This window comes from Lycium barbarum, chromosome 12 (assembly GCF_019175385.1).
Source record: "Lycium barbarum isolate Lr01 chromosome 12, ASM1917538v2, whole genome shotgun sequence".
NCBI lineage: Eukaryota > Viridiplantae > Streptophyta > Magnoliopsida > Solanales > Solanaceae > Lycium > Lycium barbarum.
The window spans coordinates 56,044,012-56,069,660 of NC_083348.1; the positions used below are offsets into that span (position 1 = coordinate 56,044,012).

The window sequence follows — 25,649 nt, forward strand, 5'->3', positions numbered from 1 at the left end:
GAGGGACGAGCGTGCGGGTGTCGATGATGCATGGCGACTATATATGCAGCAGTAGGTCCAGAGTTGGGATGTGAGGATGACGAGCCTAGCAGTGGTCGGACATGACACTCCGATCCATGTGTACATGGAGTGGTACATGCGGATCACTCGCATCATTATTGGCAACCCCTCTAGGCGTCGTCCAGATGGCCTGGGATATGTAGCTCTCGCAGGAGCGTACGAGGCGCTGGTACAGACCGTTCAGACGATGCGCTATGAGAGCACTGCCCGTATGGAGGCCCCCGAGACGGCGGAGTATGCAGCACGGATGATTGAGCTTGGCGAGGTTGGTATGAGACAGGCACATGACTTTGAGCGTCTTCATGAGCGTGTTCCCGCTGCCCCACCTGGGGCAGCAGGTGGTCGTGCTCGCAGAGGAGTTGGTAGCCGTCGTAGAGATGGTAGGGCTGGCAGAGGTGATGAGGCGACTTCAGAGATCCCACCGAATTCTTACCAGCCGGCGACTACAGATATCCCATCGACTTCTCATTCCCGGCCGTCGACTTCACAGACACCTCTGTATATGCCGGACCCTTTTTCAGATTATGTGCCCTGGCCTTCATTTCCATATCCACCAGTTCGTGATCCACAGGGTGAGCGGTCGGTTCGTGATCTACAGGCACTACTGGAAAATAGGCTTATGGCAACGCCGAGAAAACCGTTGCTATAGACGTAAGAACCGTTGCTATATATCTATGGCAACGGTTTAACGTGCGTTCCATCTGCTCGCGTGCCCATATATCTATGGCAACGGTTGGCAAAACCCGTTGCTATAGCATTATCTACAGCAACGGTTGTCCCTCTTTCTGATGCAACGAATTTTTGTGTTTATATGGAACGGTGTCCAACCGTCCCCATAGACCTTTAAGCAACGACCTTCTGAGGCTATTGCAACGGTTTCGTAGAGGTTATTGCAACAGCCTTTTACTTTATTGCAACGGTTTTTGTCTATTGCAACGGATTTTTTGTTTGTACAAAAATCCAGTGCAATTATTTGGAACAACCTATTGCAATGGTTTATCTGAAATAATAGCCCTGGTTATAAATTGATATATATATATATATATATATATATATATATATATATATATATATATATATATATATATATAAATAAATAAAATACATTACAAATTAGATAAACCAGAAAACACAATTTTTCATAATCCAAAATATCCAACATTCCTAATCCAACATATATACCCGTAAAAGCAAAATGTTCAACCCAAAATGCATAATTAAGTTTTACATTTCAAGATTTAGGATAAGTTTCAAAATGTTCGATAGCAAAAAGATTCTTAGAACATGTAGAAATCTTCATAAAAGATCTTCTCAAGTAAGATCAATGTCTTCACTGTCTCCTTCCCTTTCTTCATTTTCGACACCTACAAAAGAGAATAAATAATGTCACTGCCCTTCAAATGCACGTGCACATAATACAAAGATAGAACTTATTATAAACAGATACCAATTTTAAACTACAAAGATAAAAGATCTGTTATTTTTTTCCTTTTTTTTCCCTTAAGCCCCAAGTTTTAAATATTTGTATGGGAAGGTGGGATTTTGAACCCAAGACCTTAGTGACTTTGACAAAATGGAGCAAGCAATGTCAGCATTTAAAACAGTTTGTAGTGTTAACTATATGATGACACCAAGATGTCCATTTCCTTCAAATAAGGAAAAGATAATGCAAGTTAGCTTCAAATAGACAAACAAGACCAATCAATGGAACAGAAGAAGCTGTGTAACTCGTTGAGGAGAACTACCCTTGACTGGATGTGGAATTCCCTCATATCATATCATGCTACAAGAAAGAGGTCAACCAACCAATAGTAAATGTAGATGTGTTGGAGAAACATTAAACATCAGTGGCAAAAGACCACAACTAAGCAGAACTAATGAGACAATTATCAATTATCAGAGACCATGATAAAAGGAAATAGAAAGCTGGGAAGACTTGTACGAATATTACTTGCAACTAAGTGTGTATTGGTTTATAGGAAGGTATAAAACTCCAGGACCCTAAATATGATATATGATTTAATCCCAACTCATCACAAGAGAATAGAATAAAATGGATAATGACGCCTCTTTTAATCAGAACTCGGTAATCCAACATTATCTTTGAACGAGAAATTAGTACCAATTTTCAATTCAAAGTGTTTGCAATTTTAATCTAGGTTACACTCAGCTTTAAAGGTTCACCAATATGCATCTAGTTTCTGCACTCTTGGAGCAAGACTAAGTAGAGAAATTGCTGATGTAATAGTTACAACCAAAAGAGACCAGTAGAGTCTACATTCAAAATTCAAAAACAAGAAATAATATGTTGCTTCCTCCTCCACCCTCTTACCACATAGCTAGAGCAAAATATATCAAAAACTTTAAGTATCTAACTCCTGCAGCTATAGACATTCTTTGTGCAATTCATTCGGATAATTAGAGCATAGCTAAGAATGCTAAGCCTAGACAGAAACAACATCACATGATAAATTATTTCGCTACAAGACTGGAATGAAATCACAAGGCATTTGTTACCCTTTTTCAGTTTTCCTTTCAACAATCCAAACACATACAAACTCATGAATTGAACAAGAAAAATGTGACCAGTAAAAGATATATAGAGAAATAGAAATAAGCATGCAAGCAAACTTTGATTCCTTTTTCTTTTCAGGAAGAAGTCTACTTTTCAGTAATGTCAGCAAGAAAAAATCAGCTAGCATAAGAAATTAAAAAAACAAGCAGGCATAAGATTTGACTAAGTTTAGGAAAGAAAGAGAGATATTTAACATAGAGAATAAGAAGGATGAGAAGATGAAACAAATCAGAATAAGTTTGACCTTGATTGTTACCAGGTGCAGAAGAAGCTTCTCCTGGCGAACGAACACTGAACCTTAACATATTAGGATCAAGTTGGAATTCTGGATTTAGCTGCTGAATTTTTGCAATGACTTTCATTGTAATATCTTTTTCCATGGTATCCTTTTGAGCGTTGAATTTTTCCTGCATTCTTTGTTGCATCCTCTCTTCTATCTCCTCCATTTATTTCTCCATATCATCAGTAACATTTGAAGAGGGTCCAGAATCCGCTGTTTTTTGTTTCAAGAGAGTCTTGGTAACCCCACGTCCATACAATCTTACTCGACCTGGATGATCAGGTCCCATTACTGATACATATGCGTCAACTGATTGACTGCCATCTTCACTCTCTTGAGTTTCTATTCTCTCCATTTCAGCCTACAAATCAGATTGAAGAGAAGGGAGTTCAAGTAAATGAAACTAATCCAATATTTAAGAACAAGCAAATGATATCAATAAACCTTTAAATAGAAAATTTCGTACTATTTTGCTAGTCGTATCTTCATATGAGTCCTTGTATACTCGGCCTGGTTTCCTTCTTCTAGTAGCCACAAAAAACTCCTTACTTGACAAAGCTTCAGGATTTTCCTTCTTTTTTTTCTAGTTAGATAAAAGATAGAATAAAAATCTTCCCAAGTAAAGTCAACAAGTTCATAGTAAATGAACAATACAAGAAAACACCAAACCTCACGGATTATAGCAAAACTTGTTTTGCCAACAGTGTGTGGATACCTCAACTTTTTTCGATTCTCTGTGTTTTTTCTGGACATGTCCTGCAAAAATATGAGTTAGTGAAATAATAGAAGCCAAAAAATATATGGATGAAGGGCATAAATCAGATATCTGAAGGATGCTGCTGGTTGCTAGTTATTGGGAAGACATGTTGTTTGTACCATTGAATGTATATAGGAGATGATAAGGGATTTTCAGCTACTGTGATATGCATAAGTACTGGAATTTGCAGCAGTGTTTTGTTGAGAAAATGTGATATGTGGAGAAGGAAAACAAGCCTGGTGCTGGTTTTGAAGTTGGTTTTTGGTGATGGGTTGAAAAAAAGACTTCATCATCATACTCAAATCCTATAGGAAGAGGCTATGTTGATAATTTTTTTCACTAACACTAGTTTCTTTTTTACAGGTTTGGTTCTAGCATGGAAGGATAAAAACATCAAAAAATCAGGAAGTTTGAAATATATTTGTACCACTGATCATTTGAGAAAGGATTTGGTACAAGTTTGTTCATATTAGACATGGTGCATCATATCCTATTCTCTTTGGAAATGGACTAATACAGTTGATTAGTGTTGGTACTGAGCTAGGATATGAGTTAGTGCTAACTTTGGGAATTTGATACAAAAAAAAAAATCAGATATCTTTTGCTTTTGAATAAGGCACTAATTTAAAGAAAAGAAAGTTGTCTATGATTTATATCTTACTTGAGCCGCATCGGAGTTCCAATATTCGAGGAGAGCCTTAAATTGAGATTCTGAAACTTCTTTAGGCCTTTTTGCCATTCGAAGTTCGTCATTGGCGTAGCGATAGTAGTGTTTCTTCTTCAACCCATTCTTATACTTTATCCAAGCAAGTTGAATTGTTCGCAAAGTCCATTCTTTCGCTACTTTAGGAATGTCATATTTCTCCTACAATTTGATGCAATTGGGTTAGTACAAAAAATCTGAAATAGTTTCAAGTAAAAAATGGAACATTGAGAAATTCAAACCAAGGTATAGTTCCACATATCATCATGTGTCTTCAATTTCTTCCATTTAAACACATTAAGAGGACAAAAGGTCCCATTCCTTGCCAATGTGCCGAGGAAGCTACCCAACTCTTTAACTATTGCTTCAGTAGGACCAATGGGTTGGTGCAACTCATTTAGCACGATCAGTTTGCGCTCACTCCGTCCATGTACACTTTGCATTTGTATTCCACCTCTTTTTCTTTTCTGAGTGGAAGGGCCTGTAATAATATGAACCAAACAGTTTATAGTCATGCAGAAAATTGGTCCAGACCTATTTCAAATATGGTAATTTTAGAACATGAGCCTGCTTGCTCATGAACTGTTTTTAGTAAGATAAAAATTAATTCTAAGATGAGTCCCCTGTCAGTGGATAATAGATTGAACAGATAATATGGTTTTAAATAAAGGACCAAAATGCTCCAAAGGAAAGATGCCAGACAACTGGAATGCAGAAAAGTATGTTCCTAGCTATATTGAAATATGAAGGGCAGCAGCCAAAAGCAGTGTCTGCAGTTTATATAACTTGGAGAAGTTTCAGTAGCATTTTAATAACAAAGACAAGAAAAAAAACGAATCTGTCAAACACACTAAGGCCAGCCAAGTCAAGAAAAAAGATGATAGCATTATCTATTCTGCCTGATATTCTTAGACTGACAAATAAAGGAAAAAAGACGCTTCGAAGAAATGATTAAACATTTACAAAACCTGCTGCCTGACCATCCTAATGCATTTCTGGTCCCTTTTCTAAGTGTAATTACCTTTTATTAACAGGATCGGGAAAAGGAGAAAACAAAAAAAGAAAATTTTGCAGCTTCCAGGATCATGTAGCAGTGGCAAGAAATGAAAACGAACATTGAGGGCGATCGTGAAAAGAAATAGTATCATACAAGCTCTAAATAAACATCCCAAGTAAATTGTGCTTAGTCTTCACTATGTCAGTAAGCTATGCCAAGTTACAGAATAAAGTCAATAAACAATAAACCAATTAACATAACAGACAAAAATAATTTAGATCGACACAAAACGCCGAGAACATTCAGTACTCAACTGCCAGTTCAACTCAGATCTCAATCTCAACATACAAAGGGAAAAAACAGTGGAAATAGTTAACTTAAAGATGATTCAAAATTGGGAAAAAAAAGAATATATATATATATATATATATGAGCACCAAACTTGTGAAAAACAAAAGGAAACTTTACTTAATCCTACTCATAGTTATCACATAAGAAATTCTCGAAATACACAGATCGAAGTGTTTGAAACTGAAAAAATTACTAAAATTAAAGTTAGCAACATTTTCTACTATAAAAAACTGAGAAAAACGACGTAGTTTGAGAGTATTCTCGAAATGTAGAGATCGAACTGCTTATAACTGAAAAATAAGCCAGTAACAAAGGAAATTCCACCAAAATTAGAAAAATCAATTAAATCCAAACTTAAAAGCACTTCAACTCTGAAAACTAAGAAAAAACGAAGTAGTTCAAGAGTATTCCCGAAATGTACAGATTAAACTACTTCAAACTGGAAAATAAGCAACAAAATCCACAGTAACAAAGGAAAATTCCAGTCAAAAAGTTGAACAGTAATCACACTGCTAAAATCAAAGTTAGCGAGCATTTTCTACCATCAAAATCGATGTCAGCGGCGTAGTTTGAAAGTATTACTGAAATGTAGAGATGGAACTGCTTAAAATTGAAAAGTAAGCAGCAAAATCACCAGCAAACAAAATTTGGAACAATCACACTGCTAAAATCAAAGTTAGTGAACAACTATCAGATTTTATAAGCTAAAGACTAATTCTAATTTCAAGTGCATGTAGTATAAATTTGTAAAATCTTGCCTCTTTCCCCAGATTGGTCATTTGCTTCAAGATTAGTAGAATCATGTGGATCTTGTTGGATTTGTTCATTAACTGCATGTAATGCAGGAATGCTGGAAAGTTGTGAGGTTTGTTGCACTTGTTCTTGTGCTTCTCCTGATTCAGCAGTGGTGGAATCCAACAAGGCTTGCTCATGTACTGTTTGTGCTGCAGGACAGATAGAATCGGGACACACTTGCTGCACTTGTTCCACTTCAGATCCAGCTAGAATGTAGTTTGAGTTCTGCTTGTGCTTGTAATGCTTTTCATTTGACTTTGTAACATGAACATCTGAAATGTATTTTGAGTTTGGCTTGTGCCTATGATTCAAAACCCTTTGGCTTAGCAAAGATGCAACTGATCCAGGTGGAATGAAGTTTGAGTTCTTAACTCTCTTGCTTTTTCTTGAACTCCCGTCTTGATTCATGATTACTCAAGTCTCTACAAGTTTTAGAATATGAAATACAAAATTGGTTAGTAGAATGTCAGTGCTGAAAATAAAATCAATTAGAATGGCAGTGGGATTATATTATCTAGTACTATTGTGACACAAACTAGGACTATGAACTCGAGTTCTACTATATGTAGGCAGAGCATTAATCTAAGTAGAAATAGATAAAAGTTCACACTAAATAGGCAAATTAAGAGTCAAACAGAAACATGATTTTATTGCATTAAGAAGGGATATTCTTGTAGAAATTCAAGAAAAGATCATAAAATATGTATGAAAAAAAACATTTATTAGACGCTCAAAATAAAAAATGAAAACAATGATGAGCATATATAAAAGGAGTTCAGAACTTTATTGTCTAATCATTTTCCTCCATCCAATCCCAATCAGTATCATCGAACTCATCCTCCTCTTCCGATGTTTCCATAATTGTATCTTCTGAATGTTGTGCATTAGATGGAATATCAACAACATCAGCGGGCACATCTTCTCTTGACCATCTAATGTCACCGTCATCTAATCTAGTTGATGGACCAATGTCATCATTAAGCTCCCTCCAAAATGTGTCTCCTATATTAGGACAATCCTCTTTCTCTAGATCATACAAATCAACAGGGACTTTATTCCTTGCATAATAAACATCTTTCTCAACTGGATCCGCCACATAAAAAACTTGATGAACTTGTGATGCCAACACAAAAGGATCATCTTTACTGCATAACTTATTGAAGTGTACCCGAGTTAACCCATATTCATCTACTTCATTATGAAACCAATCACATCTAAACAGTACAACACTAAAATGGCCATAATAATCAAGATCAATGATATCTTGAATAACTCCATAATAAATAACCTCGCCATCTATGGGATTTTGGTCCCTAGAACTAGCAAAACTATTTGTTGTTGCTGCTAGAGTCACTCCACTATTTTGAGTCTTTCGTGGGGCGTCCCGACTTTTTGTATGAAATTGGTATCCATTAATGAAATATGCAGTGTATCTCTTGCCCACCACATTAGGCATTCTAGACAGCCATATTAGATAATCGGGTACTTCAACATTTTTAACTTTCTCTTCAAACCAATTGCTAAATTCCCGACTATGATTCCTTGCTTTTGCCCATGCATTTGATCTAGTATGATTACTCATCAAATTCTTATGTTCCCTGCAATCATGAATATTTGAAATTTAATATTTAGGACTTTATAAATTGAGCTTAACAGAGGTTATCATAACGAAATGAACGAAGTTTAAAATATAAGTAATTGTTATGTATTTGATCTTACTCGATAAACTTTTCAACTTGTTCATCTCCGGTGTTGAATAAAGCATACCGATGTGCCTCATAACGTAACTGTGGATCCATCATAAAAGTCGAATCCTTTTTCTGCTCAATTCCAATTGGATGACCTATCTTAGGGAATATAGGTGACAAATTCTGAACACATTCATCATCCTCGGTCTGGTACCTACTGAATCTTGTCTTCACACCATCGCGTAGGTATCTTGAACAAAAGGTCAAGCACTCTTCAGCCAAAAAACCCTCTGCTATTGATGCTTCTGCACAAGACCGATTACGAACGAACGTCTTCAACTTACAAAGGTGCCTCTCATTGGGATACATCCAGCGAAGATGAGTCGGACCCCCAAGCTTAATTTCATTCACTAAATGAATAGGTAAATGTGGCATTATATCAAAAAATGTTGGATGACAAATCCTTTCGAGGTCACATATTATTTCAACAATTTTAGAATCCAGTTTCTCAAGATCTCTTCTTCTTATAACCTTACTACATATGGCTCTAAAGAAATTGCCCAATCTAATCAAGGTTAATGAAACATTCTTGGGCAGCACTTTTCTAACGGCAACCTGGAGCAGGTAATGCATTATAAAATGAGCATCATGACTCTTGTACCCCGATATTTTCATCTCCTTCACCTGCACACGATGTGATATATTAGAAGCACATCCTTTTGGTAATTTGGCATTTTTCAAGACGGTGCAAAACAACCTTTTCTGTTCGGGCTTCATGGAGAAACAAGCTTGAGCCAAACTTACATTTCCATCATTATCCTCTATTGGTTGTAGCTCCTTTCGTATCCCCATTTCCTGTAAGTCATAGCGAGAATTTACATGATCCTTTGACTTTCCATCTATCTCCAGTAAAGTCCCAAGCAAACTGTCACATATATTCTTTTCTATGTGCATCACATCAAGATTGTGCCTCAATTTGTTATGTGCCCAATATGGCAATTCAAAGAAAATAGATCTTTTTTTCCACGGACCCTTATTATCTCTAGGCCTTTTTTTTTTTGCCCTTTCCAAACACATTGTTGAATTCATGCAGCTCTTCAAGCACTTCTATACCCGACAAAGGAGTAGGTGCAGGTCTATGCTCCTCCTTACCATCAAATGACTTCTTATCTTTTCGCAATTGATGATCAGAAGGCAAAAATCTACGATGACCCAAGTAACACATCTTACGACTATGTTTGAGATATTGAGAGCATGTGTCATAATTACAAGTAGGGCATGCCAATTTTCCCTTGGTGCTCCATCCTGAAAGCATTGCTAATGCTGGAAAATCACTAACTGTCCACAATAAGGCTGCACGCATTCGGAATGTTTGGTCGGTTTCAGCATCATATGTTTCTATCCCAGGTTCCCATAGTTCCTTCAATTCTGCAATTAGTGGTTGTAGATACACATCTATATCATTTCCCGGAGATGATGGACCTGGAATGATCATTGACAACATGATATACTCCTGCTTCATGCAAATCCATGGTGATAAATTATAGTTCATCAACATATCAGGCCACGTGCTATGAGAAATACTCATGGTTCTAAATGGGTTGAAACCATCACTTGAGAGACCCAATCTAACATTACGAGGATCTCAAGAGAAGTCTGGGTACAAACGATCAAAATCCTTCCATGCTTCCCCGTCAGCAGGATGCCTTAAATTTCTATCATTGGGTCGTTCATTAGCGTGCCATCTCATTGCAACAGCTGTTTCAGAACACATGAATATCCTTTGAAGCCTAGGCTTTAAGGGGAAGTACCTTAAAACCTTCACAGGAATTTTAGAGCGTGAATTAGTCGAGGCATCACCAACACTCTTCCATCTAGAACTTCCACAGACAGGGCAGTTATCTACTTTCTCATTGTCCTTCCAAAATAACATGCAGTCATTAGGGCATGCATGTATTTTTTCGTAATGAAGACCCAAATCTTTAATCACTTGTCTAGCCTTATTGAAAGACTCTGGTATCTGAGCAAAGGGAAATGCCTCTCTTATCAAATCTAACAAGTCTGAGAATGCTACATTACTCAAACCATGTAATGATTTAAATAAGTACAACCGAATGGTGAAATTCAATTTATTGAAATTTTCACAACCCGGATATAACTCTTGTTTCCCTTCCTCCAATAATTTAAAAAAATTCTTTGCGTCTTCAGATAAACCCTGTCGCACTCCTTCTTCATGCCCTGACTCACCCTCTACATTTCTAAATGTATCATGAAGTAGTCCATCAATATCATCACGCAAGTTAGAACCTTCATCGTCATTTATTGGATGCGGTGTATTTCTCGATGAAACCCCTTCTCCATGAAAACCCATTTGGTGTAATTATCAACAAACCCATGAACAACCAAGTGACCCTCCACCACATTTCTGTAATGCCAATAGCGATTCATGCACTTCTTGCAAGGACATAATATCTCATTTCCTTGAGAAGCTCGTTCAAATGCCTTGTCAAGAAAATAATTCACTCCAGCAGCATACTCTTCTGTCCATCTTAGGTGATTCATCCAACTTTTATCTCCATTATCCATTTAATCCTACATATCACAAGCAAATCACCAAAACTAAGATTCATGCTAAGCTTAGAAACTGAAGTCAAGATCACTAGATCCCTTTAGCAACAAGTAAAAAAAAAAAAAAGATAAAATTCTAGACTTGTTCATTGAAGTCAGGACTTAGGTAGAGCAAAGCTTTGAACATAGATGCACTTGAATCAAGTCAAGGAAATTGGGGTGGTACAGATCTAACCATTATAGCTAACCATTTTGTTATAGCAACACTCAGGCCTTAAAAAAAATAGCTAAATGAACTTATTATTCTTGTTGCAACTGTAATATAGCAGCATTTAAGCCTACCAGTCCACTAGTTAACTTCACAAAGCCCAGCTCAAATAAACAACTTCATATTTAAAAGTAATGATATTTACAAGTTCCTATCGACCACACAAATTATTGAGTTTAGCAATTTACAAAATTACAATAAAAAAAACTGAAATAGATAAACAAAAAATTAAACCTTAAATTGGTCTTAAATGGAAATCATGCAGATTGGAAATTTAGAGGATTGAAACACTTAGATGCTGCACTAGGCTACTTAATATGGCTAAATGAGTTGTTGCTATTTGCAGCAGCTTATGATGAAAAGATACATTGAAATGCAGTGATCCATTGCAATCTCCATACTCAAATTCTTTGGGAGGAGAGTAGGAGGGTAGCTGTTATTATTAAGTTGGTTTTCTTCTTTGCAGGTGAAGTACTGATTGAAGGAAAGAACTTTGCAACAAGATACACAGATTCAGGAAATGATATAGAGTACAGAGTTGGCACAAAAATAAACAACTGTATTCTGCAGATTAACAGTGTGACTGGTTTTACTGGTTTTTTAATTGTGCAGGATTCAAATGGTTGTTGTTTTTCATGTGGAATATGGATACATGACTTTTGCATGGAGTGTCAACACAATACATTCACATAATCTAGAGAAAGAAACATAAAGACAAGTAACTGTTGTGAAATGGAAATAGCACAATTATGAACGGACAATAATTCAAAGCCAAACTTCCATGGCCAAACAAGAAAATCATAGTATCTCCTAAATTGGAACACTCCAACCTTAGACATAGCATTAACTTCAGGAAATCAGTAATAACCATGATTTAGCTATTCGAAAACAGTAAAGCTCCCACATTTCACTATTTTGCCAGGTTTATCTTCAACCTAGTGAGAGCTTCAAAAATTAAAAGGACCCCTATGCGATACGAATCTGTTCTTTCTCTGTCTCACACTGGCTAATGGTATCATCAGCATATATAATGTCTGAAAGCATCGCCATCTTCCCCCTGTTACTACCAATATCAAGACCCTAAATCCATCCCAAGTTTTTAGTCTTCCTTAAAATATTGATGAGAATCTCTATCACCAGAATAAAAGAATAAGGAGATAAAGGGTCCCCTTGTTTCAGCCCCCTCTAATATCTAAAACAGACCTTGGGGACTCCCATAAGTGGGAATTCCTTCTATCTCTTCACCTCTTTATTCTTCCTCACATTTCTTACCTTCTTCTTCTCCTCATCTTTGTTTTGGTTATTAACGGTGGTATCTGAGCTAGCTTCCACACACCTCGACCATTCCACCGGCTACCACCTCCCACCAGCACATGTACCAAGTAACTCCGTTCACCAAGCTTAAGCATCTTATTCTTCTTCTTCTTTTTCTATTGCTGCCAGAATCCTGTTCAAAATGGATGGACTTGTAGTTGCTCTTTTCTAATCCAAGATAAAGTTTCACCAATAAATTAGCATATGGATAAGGCATAATCAGTCCCAAGTCTCCTTTTTCTCAAGTCTCAACAATATCTTAGTGTTATCTTTAGGATTCCAACCAAAAGGTGTCTCAACAGTAAATGCAACATCGAGTATATAAAATATTCGAAGTGTGATCTTATAGTCACTAAAGTTAACAGTAGATCAGCCCGAGAACCAAATTGAAAGACACATTACCATTAACAGCGAAAAAGTACCATGAGGCCTAATTACAGTCACAGTAGTACAGAGCTCGAATGTTATTGAATAAGCAAGAAATATCAACAAATCTCAAAACTGGAATCCAGTTAACTTTAGGTACCATTTCAATTGATGGATGTGAATTCATAATGTGAAAACTCCTACTGTTGATGTCATATTTGTTTAATAGAAAAGAAATCAGCTTTATATATTTACTTTGTTAGTCCTACAACTGTAAGTAAGATTTCAAAGACATCTAAATTGACAAAATTTGAAATCCTTTGAAATTGATTAGCAACACTTTAGATGTCAACATGAGAGTCGCAACTCATTAATTTATACATCCAAAATATGATTTCTATGTGCAAATATATAGATATCAAATCCCTTGGATTCAAATAGAGCCTCAAGAAAACATGATCAAGCTATTCAAGAACACAGAAAAAGAATTACAAGCATTAAGGTGAAAGAGCTGAGAAAGAAAGCTTACATTAAGAGGACCAATTATAGTTCCTGTCCATGACTGCATGTGCACATCATTTGCGTCGTCCATCCCGTAGCTAACAACTCCATCCCCTATTCCCTTTTCTCCTCTTTCAAGTTCTTCCAATAATATGAAATTCCTTGGGACTGGATACATGAACACAAATACCATCAGTAAAGGTTACATTACAATGCTGCTATGGTATGTGGAATATAGCACATTAATATGGGCATCCTTGGAAAAAACTAAAGCAAAGTTACTGAACAATATCATGTCATCGCAATCACAGATGATGATTGATGACCAACTCCTACTTTGCCAACTCACTTTCCCCCTTCCATAAAACACACCCAAAAATCAGTTGGTGCCACTGCAAGGAATCCTTTGTTAATCGTTAATTTAGGTAGGTTTGCTCATTTGGTAAGATTGCATAAAAGTTGGGGAAAGCTTTGATGGTTTTTATAAATTGTGGGTTTTCATGGTTATGAGGAAATGTGCAATTTGATTTCAATTCTTTGTTTGCAAAAATTATGACCAAACACAATTTCAGCTTCAAATGAACCTTCAGCCAAATCAATAATTTTAAATAATGATTTCAAGTTCATGTCCACACGCCTACTTATATAAATGACTTGTGCTCCTACATCTTTCTTGTGAACAATTATGTACTTAGAAAAATCATCAGCATTCAATTAAGGTGATGCGAGCATACTAAACAGAAAACTCAAACTGGAACCAAGATTAGAACCTCTGTCATCTCCATAATGTTCTTAGCCTTTTTATTTTCTACTCTTGGATTTGTGAAGATTAATCCCAATTTGGAGCTAGAGAAGTAATGTTTTTTTTTACCCATCCACCCATTACTCTAATCAAGAATGCATAAGTCAGTGTTTAGTTCAATTCATTTTTGACAGATTCTCTGCTATGGATAAACAGTAGCTGTCAGTTTTTCTTTACATTAAAGCAGTCGGTATTGACAGTTATAGATAAAAGAAATTGTTATGCGATCCCGATCCCTAAGTCATTTAGCTTCATGTTGTCTTACACTAGTTGCACCCCCCTCACCCCCCAAAAAAACACATTCCAATATTTACAAAACTATTCTAATGTGGCATGTCATAAATCATATTCCCTTTCTTTACTTCGAACTTCGAAATAGATTAAGCCTCAAAACCCCAAGGGGGCGGGTGTAAGCAAATATGTACCATAACATTTCGGAAGAAGTAAAACCCAGCCACAGATTACAACAGGACAGTAGCACTCTATCAATACTTTGTTATCGAATTTTCATACAGAACTTCCAAAATTAGCATCAATTCAGCTGATGTCTTCACCTTAATTGGGCAAATATTTCTATTAACAAAAACTTCAACTTTTCCATAAAAGCTGACAACCACGTTCACCAAATTCATTCAAAAAAGCGAAAATTTTAAAATTTTTGTGTGGAAACAACAAATCATCTGCCCACCCACTTAGCCTAACCTGGACAAAACCCAAGAAAGAAACCCTATTACCAAGATATCAAAAAGGGCTTAAACAGCACAAAAAAAATACAGAAGTTATGAAGCATAAAAATCCAACAAAAGGGCTAAAAATTTAAACTTTCTGTGTGAAACTAAATTGAAGTAGTTCCATCCATTTATTATCTTCTTTAAATGATATAACATGAAAATAAGCAACCAGATATTGTAAGAATATTGAGGCAAAAACTCAATAATTTGAACAAACCAAAATCACAATTTTAATAAAAAAGAAGAACATGAAGGGACATGAAGAAATCAAAAGCCCCTACCTCACACTAGCTATTCATGGGCTCTGCGATGTGGAACCAGTCTTCTACGAAGTGACAAAGTGTCGTAGAAGAACACTTGGGATTCTGGGAGAACAATCAAAACCTTTAAAGAAAAAACTTTCTTTTTCCTGTTAGGATCTAGAATAGCAATAAAATACGCTATATGAACCTAAAGAGATTTCTTCATTTACTATTTGACTTAATGCCTTCTCCTTTGAATTTAATCACATGAATATTCTTCCAAAAATACATTATTCTACAAACTGAAACCAACAAAATTTTCCTCTGTAACTACATTTACGAAGCAGAGCAGCAATAATCTGGCTTTTTAACTATATCTTTTCAGGCATTCAAAAACACCATGTTGAGAAAAAGATAAACTTTCTATACTTTATAGCCACTTCCATGGTAATTTTTAGTCACTCAAGATATGGTCGATTAAAGTTATACACAAAATTACAACAACAAACAAGTTTAGATCCAACATTAGGTCCACAGAAAACAATTTCACGATACTATATAAAATCACCACTATAAAATGCACCCAGCAAGAGTGAAATTGCAGAGAAAGTAAAAGGAAAAAGGAAAATCTCAGATTTTTCGTTTGACAACCACAATAGGGAAGAAAAGTGATATTGTAGAACCAAGCAAAGCAAAGACCCAACCAAAAAGCTTAAAATTATTTCAAACCCACTTCGATAAAGGACCCGATTTAATTTTTTGCTGATATCACAATAGCTTATATCAAATACACTACCCACACCTGACGGATTAAAGAAAAAAATAAGATATTAAAGAAGAAATCCAAAAATAATCAGCAAAGAACTTACAATTTCTTAAGCTAATGATGTCTCAAATATGTCTTCTTAGATTTCTCAAACAACCACTTCTTCAAATCATTTAGTAGCTTCAACCCTAGAAATTAACAGAGAAGATGAGAAGCCAAGGGTTTAGTTCATCCAAGAAGAGGAGTTCTGATGGAGAAGATGAGAAGCAAAATCAGGGTTTTTGTTTTTTTGACAATCGTTCATTGATTTACAGTGTATTTGATATATGATTTAAGAGGTAAATGAAGAGAGAAGATATATGATTTAAGAAATAAATGTAAAAATAAAATAAAAGAAATGATTTTGGCGGGTTAAGGAAAAAATAGAGCGGGGAAATTAAGGGTGGAGGGAATTAAAACCGTTCCAATAGATAAAATATTTCATTTAATAGTTGACACAGCTAACATTAACAGCAACGATTAATAACTGTGTTGCAATAGATATATCTATGGCGACGGTTTTGTAAAGTGGCAACGGTTTAATTATTAAACCATATACGGTATCCCAAAACTTTTTGGCAACGGGTTGAACCGTTGCAATAGATGCTCTACAGCAACGGTTCAAAAACTGTTGCTAAACATTCCGTTGCCATAGGACCAATTTCTGGTAGTGAGGGTGGCCTACAGCTGCACTTCGACGACTCTATGTTCGAGGAGTTCGTGTTTGATACGGCACCATCTGCATCTCCTGCTCCGGGGGCCGCTCAGGTATCTCAGGAGGCCGTCGACACACAGGTTTGATTTTTACAATAAAATAAAATAATTATTTCAGGTTCATTTTAGAATAAATCTAAATTAAATTGTTTATATGTTATTTCAGGTTCATTCCTCTGCGCCTGTGGACCCATCTCCTGCACCGGGCCCCACTCAAGAGATGGTTGAGGAGCCAGCTCAGGAGCCTTCTCACCAGGCATCTCAGGAGGCCGTCGACACATAGGTTCGATTTTTACAATAAAATAAAATAATTATTTCAAGTTCATTTTAGAATAAATCTAAATTAAATTGTTTATATGTTATTTCAGGTTCATTCCTCTGCGCCTGTGGACCCATCTCCTGCACCGGGCCCCACTCAAGAGATCGTTGAGGAGCCAGCTCAGGAGCCCTCTCACCAGGCATCTCAGGAGGCCGTCGACACACAGGTTCGATTTTTACAATAAAATAAAATAATTATTTCAGGTTCATTTTAGAATAAATCTAAGTTAAATTGTTTATATGTTATTTCAGGTTCATTCCTCTGCGCCTGTGAACCCATCACCTGATGAGATTGACGAGGAGCCATGTTATGAACCGGCCCCACCGCCCACCGTCATTTCTCATAGAAAGCATGTTATGAACCGGGGTCCGGGTCGAAAGAAGGGAAGGAAGGGAAGCAAGGATGATCATGCCATAGAGCATATACAGATTAAGAGGAGGAAGAGGGATGGAGATGATGGTGGTGGTGGTGGGGGGGTTAGCCTTAGGCCTAGCCGAACTCTAAAGGCTCCCACTTGTGGGACCTGAGATTGTGAATGTTACTTCGGGGCACTTTAGAACCCCTAAAACAGCGATCCAAACGTTTAGGTGGACTTGATGTAATGAGCCGACATTATTGTACGCAAAAAAAGATATTAAGTTTTATATAAAATATTGATATTTTGGGGTTTTGAAACATGACTAATCTTTGCCCAAAGTATGGAAAAAAATGTGATTTGAAAGGTAACACCAAAAAAAAAAAAAACTGTGCTGCTTCACGCATGAAATTAGTGCGTGAAAGGAGTATATCGTATTATTGCAAGTTGCTTCTTTCACGCATGAATTTCATGCGTGAAAGGGTCAAGCTGGAATTTTGCAGTTTGGTCCTTTCACGCATGAAATTCATGCGTGAATCCTATTTATGTATCTTTTTTTTCTGTACTACTTTGGTTCAACTTTTTTTTTTGTGCTACTTAAGTCGCGGATTCCATAAGTAGTAAACCTTTTGACACTAGGAGTCCAACAATACCAAGTTTCTATGTGGCTTCTCCGATTATTATTTAGATGTTACTTTAACTTGTCACTTTTTTTCTAAGGGTAGAATTGGAAAAAACTAGCCAATTTGTGTCTTGGTTTCCTAAGGTGACACTTATTATGAGACAATTTTTTTTGGCTAAGGTAACACTTATTATGAGTCGGAGGAGTAAAAATGTTTTAATGTAGTTGTTCTTGATACTTCCTGCATACGGTAGGGGTTTAAATTAAAGTAATGGGTTAAATCCTGACTTCCTAATTCTTCAATCGTAGATGTACTTTTTTTTCCTTAATAAGTCATCACGATTAGGTTGTGAGCCTAAGGTGTGAGGGGTTTGGCATGATCCACCTAATATATATTAATGCCCTTCCACTTTAAGAAGTGTGTTTTGTGTTGTTTACTTATTTTGCATTCTTAAAGATTGGTTGAAATATTATGAAATTTCTTACAGTAACATTTATTTAGACCGAGAATAGACAGAACTCAGGCTTGTGTGTCTCCTATACTACTGCCGAAGTTATTGTTCCAAAATATTGCTGATGTTGTTTGAATATCAATTATGTCCTCGATTGGTTGCAAAGGCGAATCTAAGATTTGAACTTGATGAGTTCAACTTTTAAATTTTTTCACACTAAATTCGTTGTAATTTTATAAATTTTGAGCTCAAAATCTAATACGTATTTCTTAAAATGTTGCAAGTTTTCACAAATGCACAAATATTACGTGTCAAAAGCTACTCCCGCCAGTGTCGGCGTAGTCCAATATTGCACGAGTATTTCTTAGATACATGACAAGAACTATTTAAGCTGAAAGTTGCCATTTTTATCATGACATTTTTGGGACCATATTGAGAGTAAATGAATCATATCATAGTAATGTCGTTTATATATACTTTCAACAACTTGGAGAGTGATATGCTTTTTATATATCCATGTTTGATGCATGTGAATACACGTGCTTTGTAGTAGTATTTGAATCTCTTATCTAGGAAGGAGTCATGTGACTCTTTTAGGTCTTCTTGCTTGATCTGTATATTACTTACTCTTTTTCTTCTTTTGTCATTTTCAAACGCGCCAGATCATATAGAAATTTCAAACATCCATTTATCTCTCTCTGTCTTGTGTGTGTCATTTGATCTATACGAGGGAGGGGCCTGGCTATGTTTGATGTATTGTAGCAGGTTTCGCCTGCCTTATTTTCCAGGTAATTAGATTCACTTATTCTAATTGGTTATCGGTCGTCCCATAATAAGTGTCATATTAGCCAAAAACACGAATATTAAGAAACCAATAATGCAATGTAAAGTTTACTAAATTACTCTTACATATAAAAATAAATTACTTTTTCCTTTTGTTTAGAGCATGCACAAGTATTACTTCTTTTGACATTGAGAATCCAACAATACCAAGTTACTATGTGACTTTTCCAATCATCATTTATATGTTACTTTAACTTATCATTTTTTGTCTAAGGATAAAGTGGAAAAAAAGTAACTAATTTTTGTCTTGGTTTCCTAAGATGACATTTATTATGGGACATTTTTTTTACTAAGATAACACTTATATGAAATGGAGGGAATATCTTTCAGATCACCTAATAGTGTAGAAAAAATTACACTCTTCAAATTTGTCATACTTTGTCTCTGTCTGTCTTTCTGAGTTTCTATCCCTCGATCAATTTCTCTACATAAAATGCGAGGAAATGTCACAAAGGCTTATCCCATTGCCTAAGACTGTTAACCGGTTTCAACCGGCTCGGACCGGCAACCAGTTAGAAAACCGGCCGGTTTCCGGTCAAAAAACGGGAACCGGCCACCGGTTACCAGTTAATCGGTTCCGGTTACCAGTTAATCGGTTCCGGTTAACCGGTTCCAAAGTTGAAAACCGGAACCGGCCGGTTTTAAACGTAAAAAAAACTTTTTTTGTTTTTGTTTTTGTTTTTTGTATGGTATATGTATATTATAGTATTCTTAGTATATTGTAGGTATATTTATATATGTTGTATAAGTTTATAACTAAAGTTTATATATTTACTGACTAACAACCTATATATATATATATATATATATATATATATATATATATATATATATATATATATATATATATATATATATTAAGTTATATACTTAAGTTATAACTTTCTATTTATAACTTAAGTATATTTATACTAGATATACCTAAAATATACTAAGAATATACTTATAATATAAATATACTTAAGTTATAAAATAGAAATTTATAAACTTTGAAAAAACTTAACTTATATGCTTTGCTACTTATAATATATATATATATATATATATATATATATATATATATATATATATATATATATATATATATATATATATATATATATATATATTTGTGTGTGTGTGTGTGTGTGTGTGTGTGTTTAAGTTATATGTATTATAACTTAAGTTATTTTCCAAGTATATAACTTTCTATTTTTTAATTTAAGTAGATGTATATTATAAGTATATTCTTAGTATATTTTAGGTATATTCCTAACTAAATATAAGTAAAAATATGAAAACAAGTAATAGAAAAAATCTCAATGAGCCATATATTTTATTCATTTATGGATAACATTTATTTGCAAGTTGTAGTTTTTTTTAACTTACAAATAATACATGAGTTGCAAAAAAGTAGTACAAGAATAAAATCAAAAAGTGTCAATCATTTGGCTAATATCCACAATATTATATTCGGTTATTGAGATATCTTCGAAGTCTTCCATTTGGTGTATTCCACTTGCTATCAAATCTTCAATCTCTTCCTCTTCGCCTTCCACCGCTTCTAAGTTTAATTTTGGTTGCGTCGCTCCGATCTAATCCAATCGCGAATGCAAACTAGTACTTGCAAGCTAAATTTGGATAATGAGTGTCTACGGTCTCCAATTTGTTGTCTTCCTTGGCTAAATGCACTTTCGGAAGCCACGGTTGATATTTGAACCATAAGGATATCTCGAGCCATTCTTAAAAGTACCGGATGACTCGCCTTGTATTTCTTCCACCATGCTAAGACGTCCAAATCATTTAGTTGGTTGATATCCACATTTGGTTGCATCAAATAAAGGTGATATTCATCAAAGTTTGCATTATGACAAAGAGTTAGATGTGAATGTAAAACTTTTAAATTCGACAAACCCGACAAGCCCTTTTTGCTACTTTGAGAAGTAGTAGGGCGTGGAGCAACAGGTGTAGCACTTTCTTCCAAAGTAGAATAATGACTAAAAACTTTTCTAAACTCGGCATCAATCGCGAGCTCGGCGTCATGTAAAGATGGTTCAACTCCCTCGTCAATTTCTAAATAGTTAAAAATTTGACCAACCGATCCTCTAGCATAATACATTTTAAAACAAGGATTTAAAAGAGAACTCAATAGAAAAGTTGGGATGGGAAAAAAATACTTCTTAAATTTTGTTGTCATAGAAAAAATAGCCGCTTGATAACCGGATTTATCTTTATACTCATATAAAACTCTAGCTATTTCCGTTAAGTAGGCTAAAATTCCGGTTACCGTGGGATAGAATTGTCTAGAAAAAGCAAGAGTTGCATTATAAATTTTTTGTAAAAGTTCAATACATTCCTTAACATCTTCCCAATCATTAATATTTATCCAATAATCACTATCCGTATTAAAATGGTTGTGAACTTGTTGTATCGGAATCCTATAATCATATGTTTATTGTAACATAATGTAAGTGTAGTTCCACTTAGTGTCAACTTCTACTTGAATTTTCCTAGGTCTAAGGCCATTTTGCACACAAGAATTCTTAAAATCTCTCATTTTTTGCTTATTAGCATTAGAAAAAAGAAAAGCAACCGTATTTCTAACTTTTTTAATAGAATCTTGAAAATAGTCAAGACCATCTCTAACAATCAAGTTTAAAATGTGACAACTACATCTCACATGAAAAATATTTTTTAGCAGAGGGTTTAATTCCCTTTTTAAAAGACCAACCGCATTTGTATTATTAGAAGTATTATCTAAAGCCATACAAAGTGTTTTTCTATAAATGTTAAAAAATTTCATAATAGTTGACATTGAATCCGCTAAAAAATTTCCGTCATGACGACCTTTCCCTTCATCATATAAAAAAGCTATAATTATTTTTTGCATCACCCAATTATCATCAACCTAATGTCATGTAATAGCAAAAAAATCTAACTTGTTAAGACTAAAACCCAAATCGGCGGTAAGAGAAACACTACAATTTAAAGAATTAAATACATGACGCAAATAAAATCTATATTTTTTTATATAAATTTATAATATCCGCTCTACAAGTACTTCTAGGAATACCCTCAAACAACGGATTATAACAACGTTGAATATAAGTAACAAACCCCAAACAAGAAGGAAAGGAAAATGGTAGAGCATCAAAAGCAACCCTTTTATCTATTTCTATACGATCTTTTTTCTTGTCATAGCTAAAAAATTTACCGGTTCGTGAGTCTATTATTTGTTGAATACCCCCCCCCCCCCCACACACACATTCTCTCCCCAAACATCCCTTTGTCTAGCTCTCATATGACTCGTTAGTGAACCCGTTCCACCATCCTTACTAGGTTGTTGCCTAAAAACAAATTATTTTTATATATATTACATGTAGCTATTTGTCTTTCCTTATCTTTAGTCATAAATTTCCAAATTCTAGCAGTTGGCCTATGAGTTTTTGGCGGTTTGTCTTGTGTATGTGATTGTGCAGGATCTGTATCTCCTATGGGATTTTCGGGGGCTTTTGTTTCATCATCATCAATTTCATTAAAAGTGTCGGTATAGTGTTGCATTACCTCATGATCTAAAAGTGGATTATTTTCACCAATATCAATACCTAAATTAGGTGTTTCATTCACAAATGTTTCCTCATTAAACCCACCCCAAACAATACCACTACTACCGCCACCACGTCTCACTCTCTTCGACATTATTAAATAGAATTAATTTAAATCACACGCAAATAAATCACAAGAAAATAAATTGCAACAAATTAAATTGCGTAAATTAAATAGAGGAAAACAAAAATAAAGTTGGAACGAAGGTACCAAATTGCCGGACTAATTTCCACCAAAGTGAAAGCGGCTAGAATTGCAAATCCGTGAAAGCGGCTAGAATTGCAAATCCATGAAAGCTTTGGAGCTACTTTGGATTGTTGCAAAATCATCAACTCCACCAATACTTTTTTTTTTATAATTTCAAAATTAATAATTGAAACTAGAATAAAACATTATAATATGTAATTGAGAGAAATTTAAAGTGGCTAATTGTTGCAAAATAGCTATAATTGAGAGAAAGAGAAGAGTGAATCGGTGTGGATTAAAATTGGAAATGGAGAGGGGTTTACATAGGGGTGGGGGATGGGTTAAAGTGTATAAAAAAAAGTTTGGGGGGGGGGGGGGATTGGGAGGCCAAAATGGCCGTTTGGAGCTGTTGTCAACGACCATTTTTGCAAAATGGACTGTTGCCCAACGGTCCAGTGGACGTAGCATTATTTATTTATTTTTTTGACCATTTAACCGATTAATTGGTCCCATATTTTGAAAACCGGTCCGGTAGAGATACCCGGTAGATCGGCGACTGTTCCGGTTATCGGTTTTAACCGGTCCAACCGGACCGGTTAACAGGCTTACCATTGCCTACATAAAACATAGGAAACGTGTCCAAAAGTTCAGGCCACTCTGGCAAGTGGAAAACAAAAATAGCCTCGAAAGTAACACGATATGAAGCACACATTTTCCCAAGAAAATATGAATGGTATGAATCTCATATTTTCTTGGAGAAAAGGGGAATTTGTTTTAGTAATTTATCGTCAAGAAATTCTCGAGCAACCAAAAAGGAGACTTCCTCGTTTCTGCAGTTATTTTCCTATCGTCTGTATTGAGCTTTTGCCGCGATATTTTTAACTATTATATACTCCCTCGGTTTTCTTTGGCTTGTCCAATAAATTTTCACCTTTACTTGTCCACTTTAATTAATATATTAAGAGAAAAATATTTTTTCCTTCAATATTATTATCACTACCATGAACTACTCATTTTCCAAATTATATCTCAAGACTTGAGACTATACACCAATTAATATAGATATTACTAGTTCTGAATACGTGCGCTGCATGTGAGTCCCATGTATATTTGTGTAGACTGTTTAGAGAAATATATGCTAAATGATATATTATTGCTAACAGATGATAAATGTAATATCCAATCGAACATGATTGACATTTACCCCTACATTAAACCATAATCTAATTAAATTTCTAATCAAATAGTAATATTTTTGTTTTCCAGTGAAAACAGATTCAATAGAAAAACCAGTTAGACATTTATTTTTATAGGGTTTGAAGATAAGTGGGATGTATCCAATCCCGAGAATTCTTTTATGAGCCCGGTCCGGAATAGTGTTGATCTCGGATAGAGCTTAGTATGCAACAAAAATAACCTAAAATGATTCAAGCAGCAATAACTCATGTATATTGCTTGTTCAGAGAGAGAATAGTGTTTTCAAGAATATGAGGAAGAAGGAAAAAAAAGATGCCTTCCTTTCATCCTAAGCTAAGTTTATATAAGCCAATCCCCAGCTTTTCTAACCATATAGTACGGGTGATGTGACGTTATTGTAGCCCCAACGTGCACTCATGTTGCGACACTCTGATCGAAGCCTGTGGATATGAGGCGAATTACTGGGAGTAGAGGCCAGCCGGACGGGCCCTCTGAGTCTGTGGAGCATCCGGTCATGCGAATTAGTCCCGGGTGCCCTTTTCTCCCCTATACACATAGTCCCCAACTTCGCGGGCCCTTTATAATCATGAATCCGAGAAGTGGAAGAATCTGTGCCCTTTTTTCAAATTCTGCGCAGGAAACTAGTGAAACGCCACAACTCTTCCCATGATTAGACATGTTGTCAGGGCAGCATTGAATGCACCCATCCGACTGCACCGCTTCAAAGGCAGTGATTGGCGATTACAGGAGCAGGCATACCCCTTCGCGAATCGAGGCTAATGATTACATTTTCCCCTATTTAATCTATCCATTTGCCCACTTAATCCTTCACACGATCTCTTCTCATAGCACTCTTACTTCGTATCTTTGCTATTTAACTCTGTCTTTCTTCCTTTTACCCTCTTTCCTCATGAAACCTTGAACAAAACAACTATGTCTTCCTCGTCATCCTCTTCGCACCGTTTAGCCCTCACTATACCTGAGGAGCATTTGGACAGGGTCTTCGATACTAATTTTGGCCAAGGGACTTGTTACGCCTTGTGGTCTTGCACATCGAGATTTGTAGTACGTTGGTGTCTTAGTTTTGGACACCGGGATTTGTTTCAAGGACATATTAGGTTGGACATGTTTAACTTGTATTTATAGGTGAATCGAAGCGGGAAGGTTCATCAACGGTTGTTATTTGGATGATATGGTGTATGGGTCGTATAAGTGGGATATGCTCTGTATTTTAAGATATGGACCGTATTTAAAAATACCAAAATGTAGCAGAAAAGTAGAAATTTCAGGTGGTATTATACAGCCATATTATATGGACCGTATAATATTATACGGCCAGCAAGTTGGCCGTATAATATTATGAAAATGATATCAAATTTTACTAAGAAGCAGAAATGATGGTGACATTATACGACCGAATTATACATCCAAGTTATACGAACCGTAAAATTTTAAGTCGGGGTGGAAATTTACAGAATTTAAGTACGACGACCCCTTTTCATTTTGGTCATTCTAAACACACTCCCAAGTTTAAGAGAGCTCTAGAAAAGTCTACAAACATATCCCAACACAT

At 35.6% G+C, this 25,649-nt stretch overlaps 1 protein-coding gene across 7 annotated transcripts; it reads right to left on the bottom strand.

The window, feature by feature from the left end:
- Positions 1–1,180: 1,180 nt before the first annotated feature.
- LOC132623509 (uncharacterized) lies at positions 1,181–16,395 on the bottom strand. Of its 7 annotated transcripts, none has more exons than XM_060338282.1 (9): positions 15,868–16,144; positions 13,252–13,391; positions 6,482–6,819; positions 4,618–4,856; positions 4,334–4,537; positions 3,585–3,671; positions 3,382–3,498; positions 2,880–3,276; positions 1,181–1,424 (listed from the first exon to the last, which is right to left on the bottom strand). In XM_060338282.1, coding segments are annotated over exons 2-8 (1,182 nt in total). In that variant the 5' UTR covers positions 13,254–13,391; positions 15,868–16,144; the 3' UTR covers positions 1,181–1,424; positions 2,880–3,081. The 7 variants fall into 7 exon arrangements, with proteins under 7 accessions (XP_060194265.1, XP_060194263.1, XP_060194262.1 ...); XM_060338280.1 differs by having other exon boundaries at positions 2,892–3,276; positions 6,482–6,940; positions 15,868–16,143; XM_060338279.1 differs by having other exon boundaries at positions 6,482–6,940; positions 15,868–16,143.
- Between the last annotated feature and the right edge of the window lie 9,254 nt (positions 16,396–25,649).

Excerpts from the sequence above, each read along its gene's own strand:
- LOC132623509 (XM_060338278.1), bottom strand. The coding sequence starts at position 9,295 with ATGAATTCAACAATGTGTTTGGAAAGGGCAAAAAAAAAAAGGCCTAGA. Across the intron at positions 8,117-8,237 it reads CAAGTTGAAAAGTTTATCGA|GGAACATAAGAATTTGATGA; the intron begins GTAAGATCAAAT and ends TCATGATTGCAG.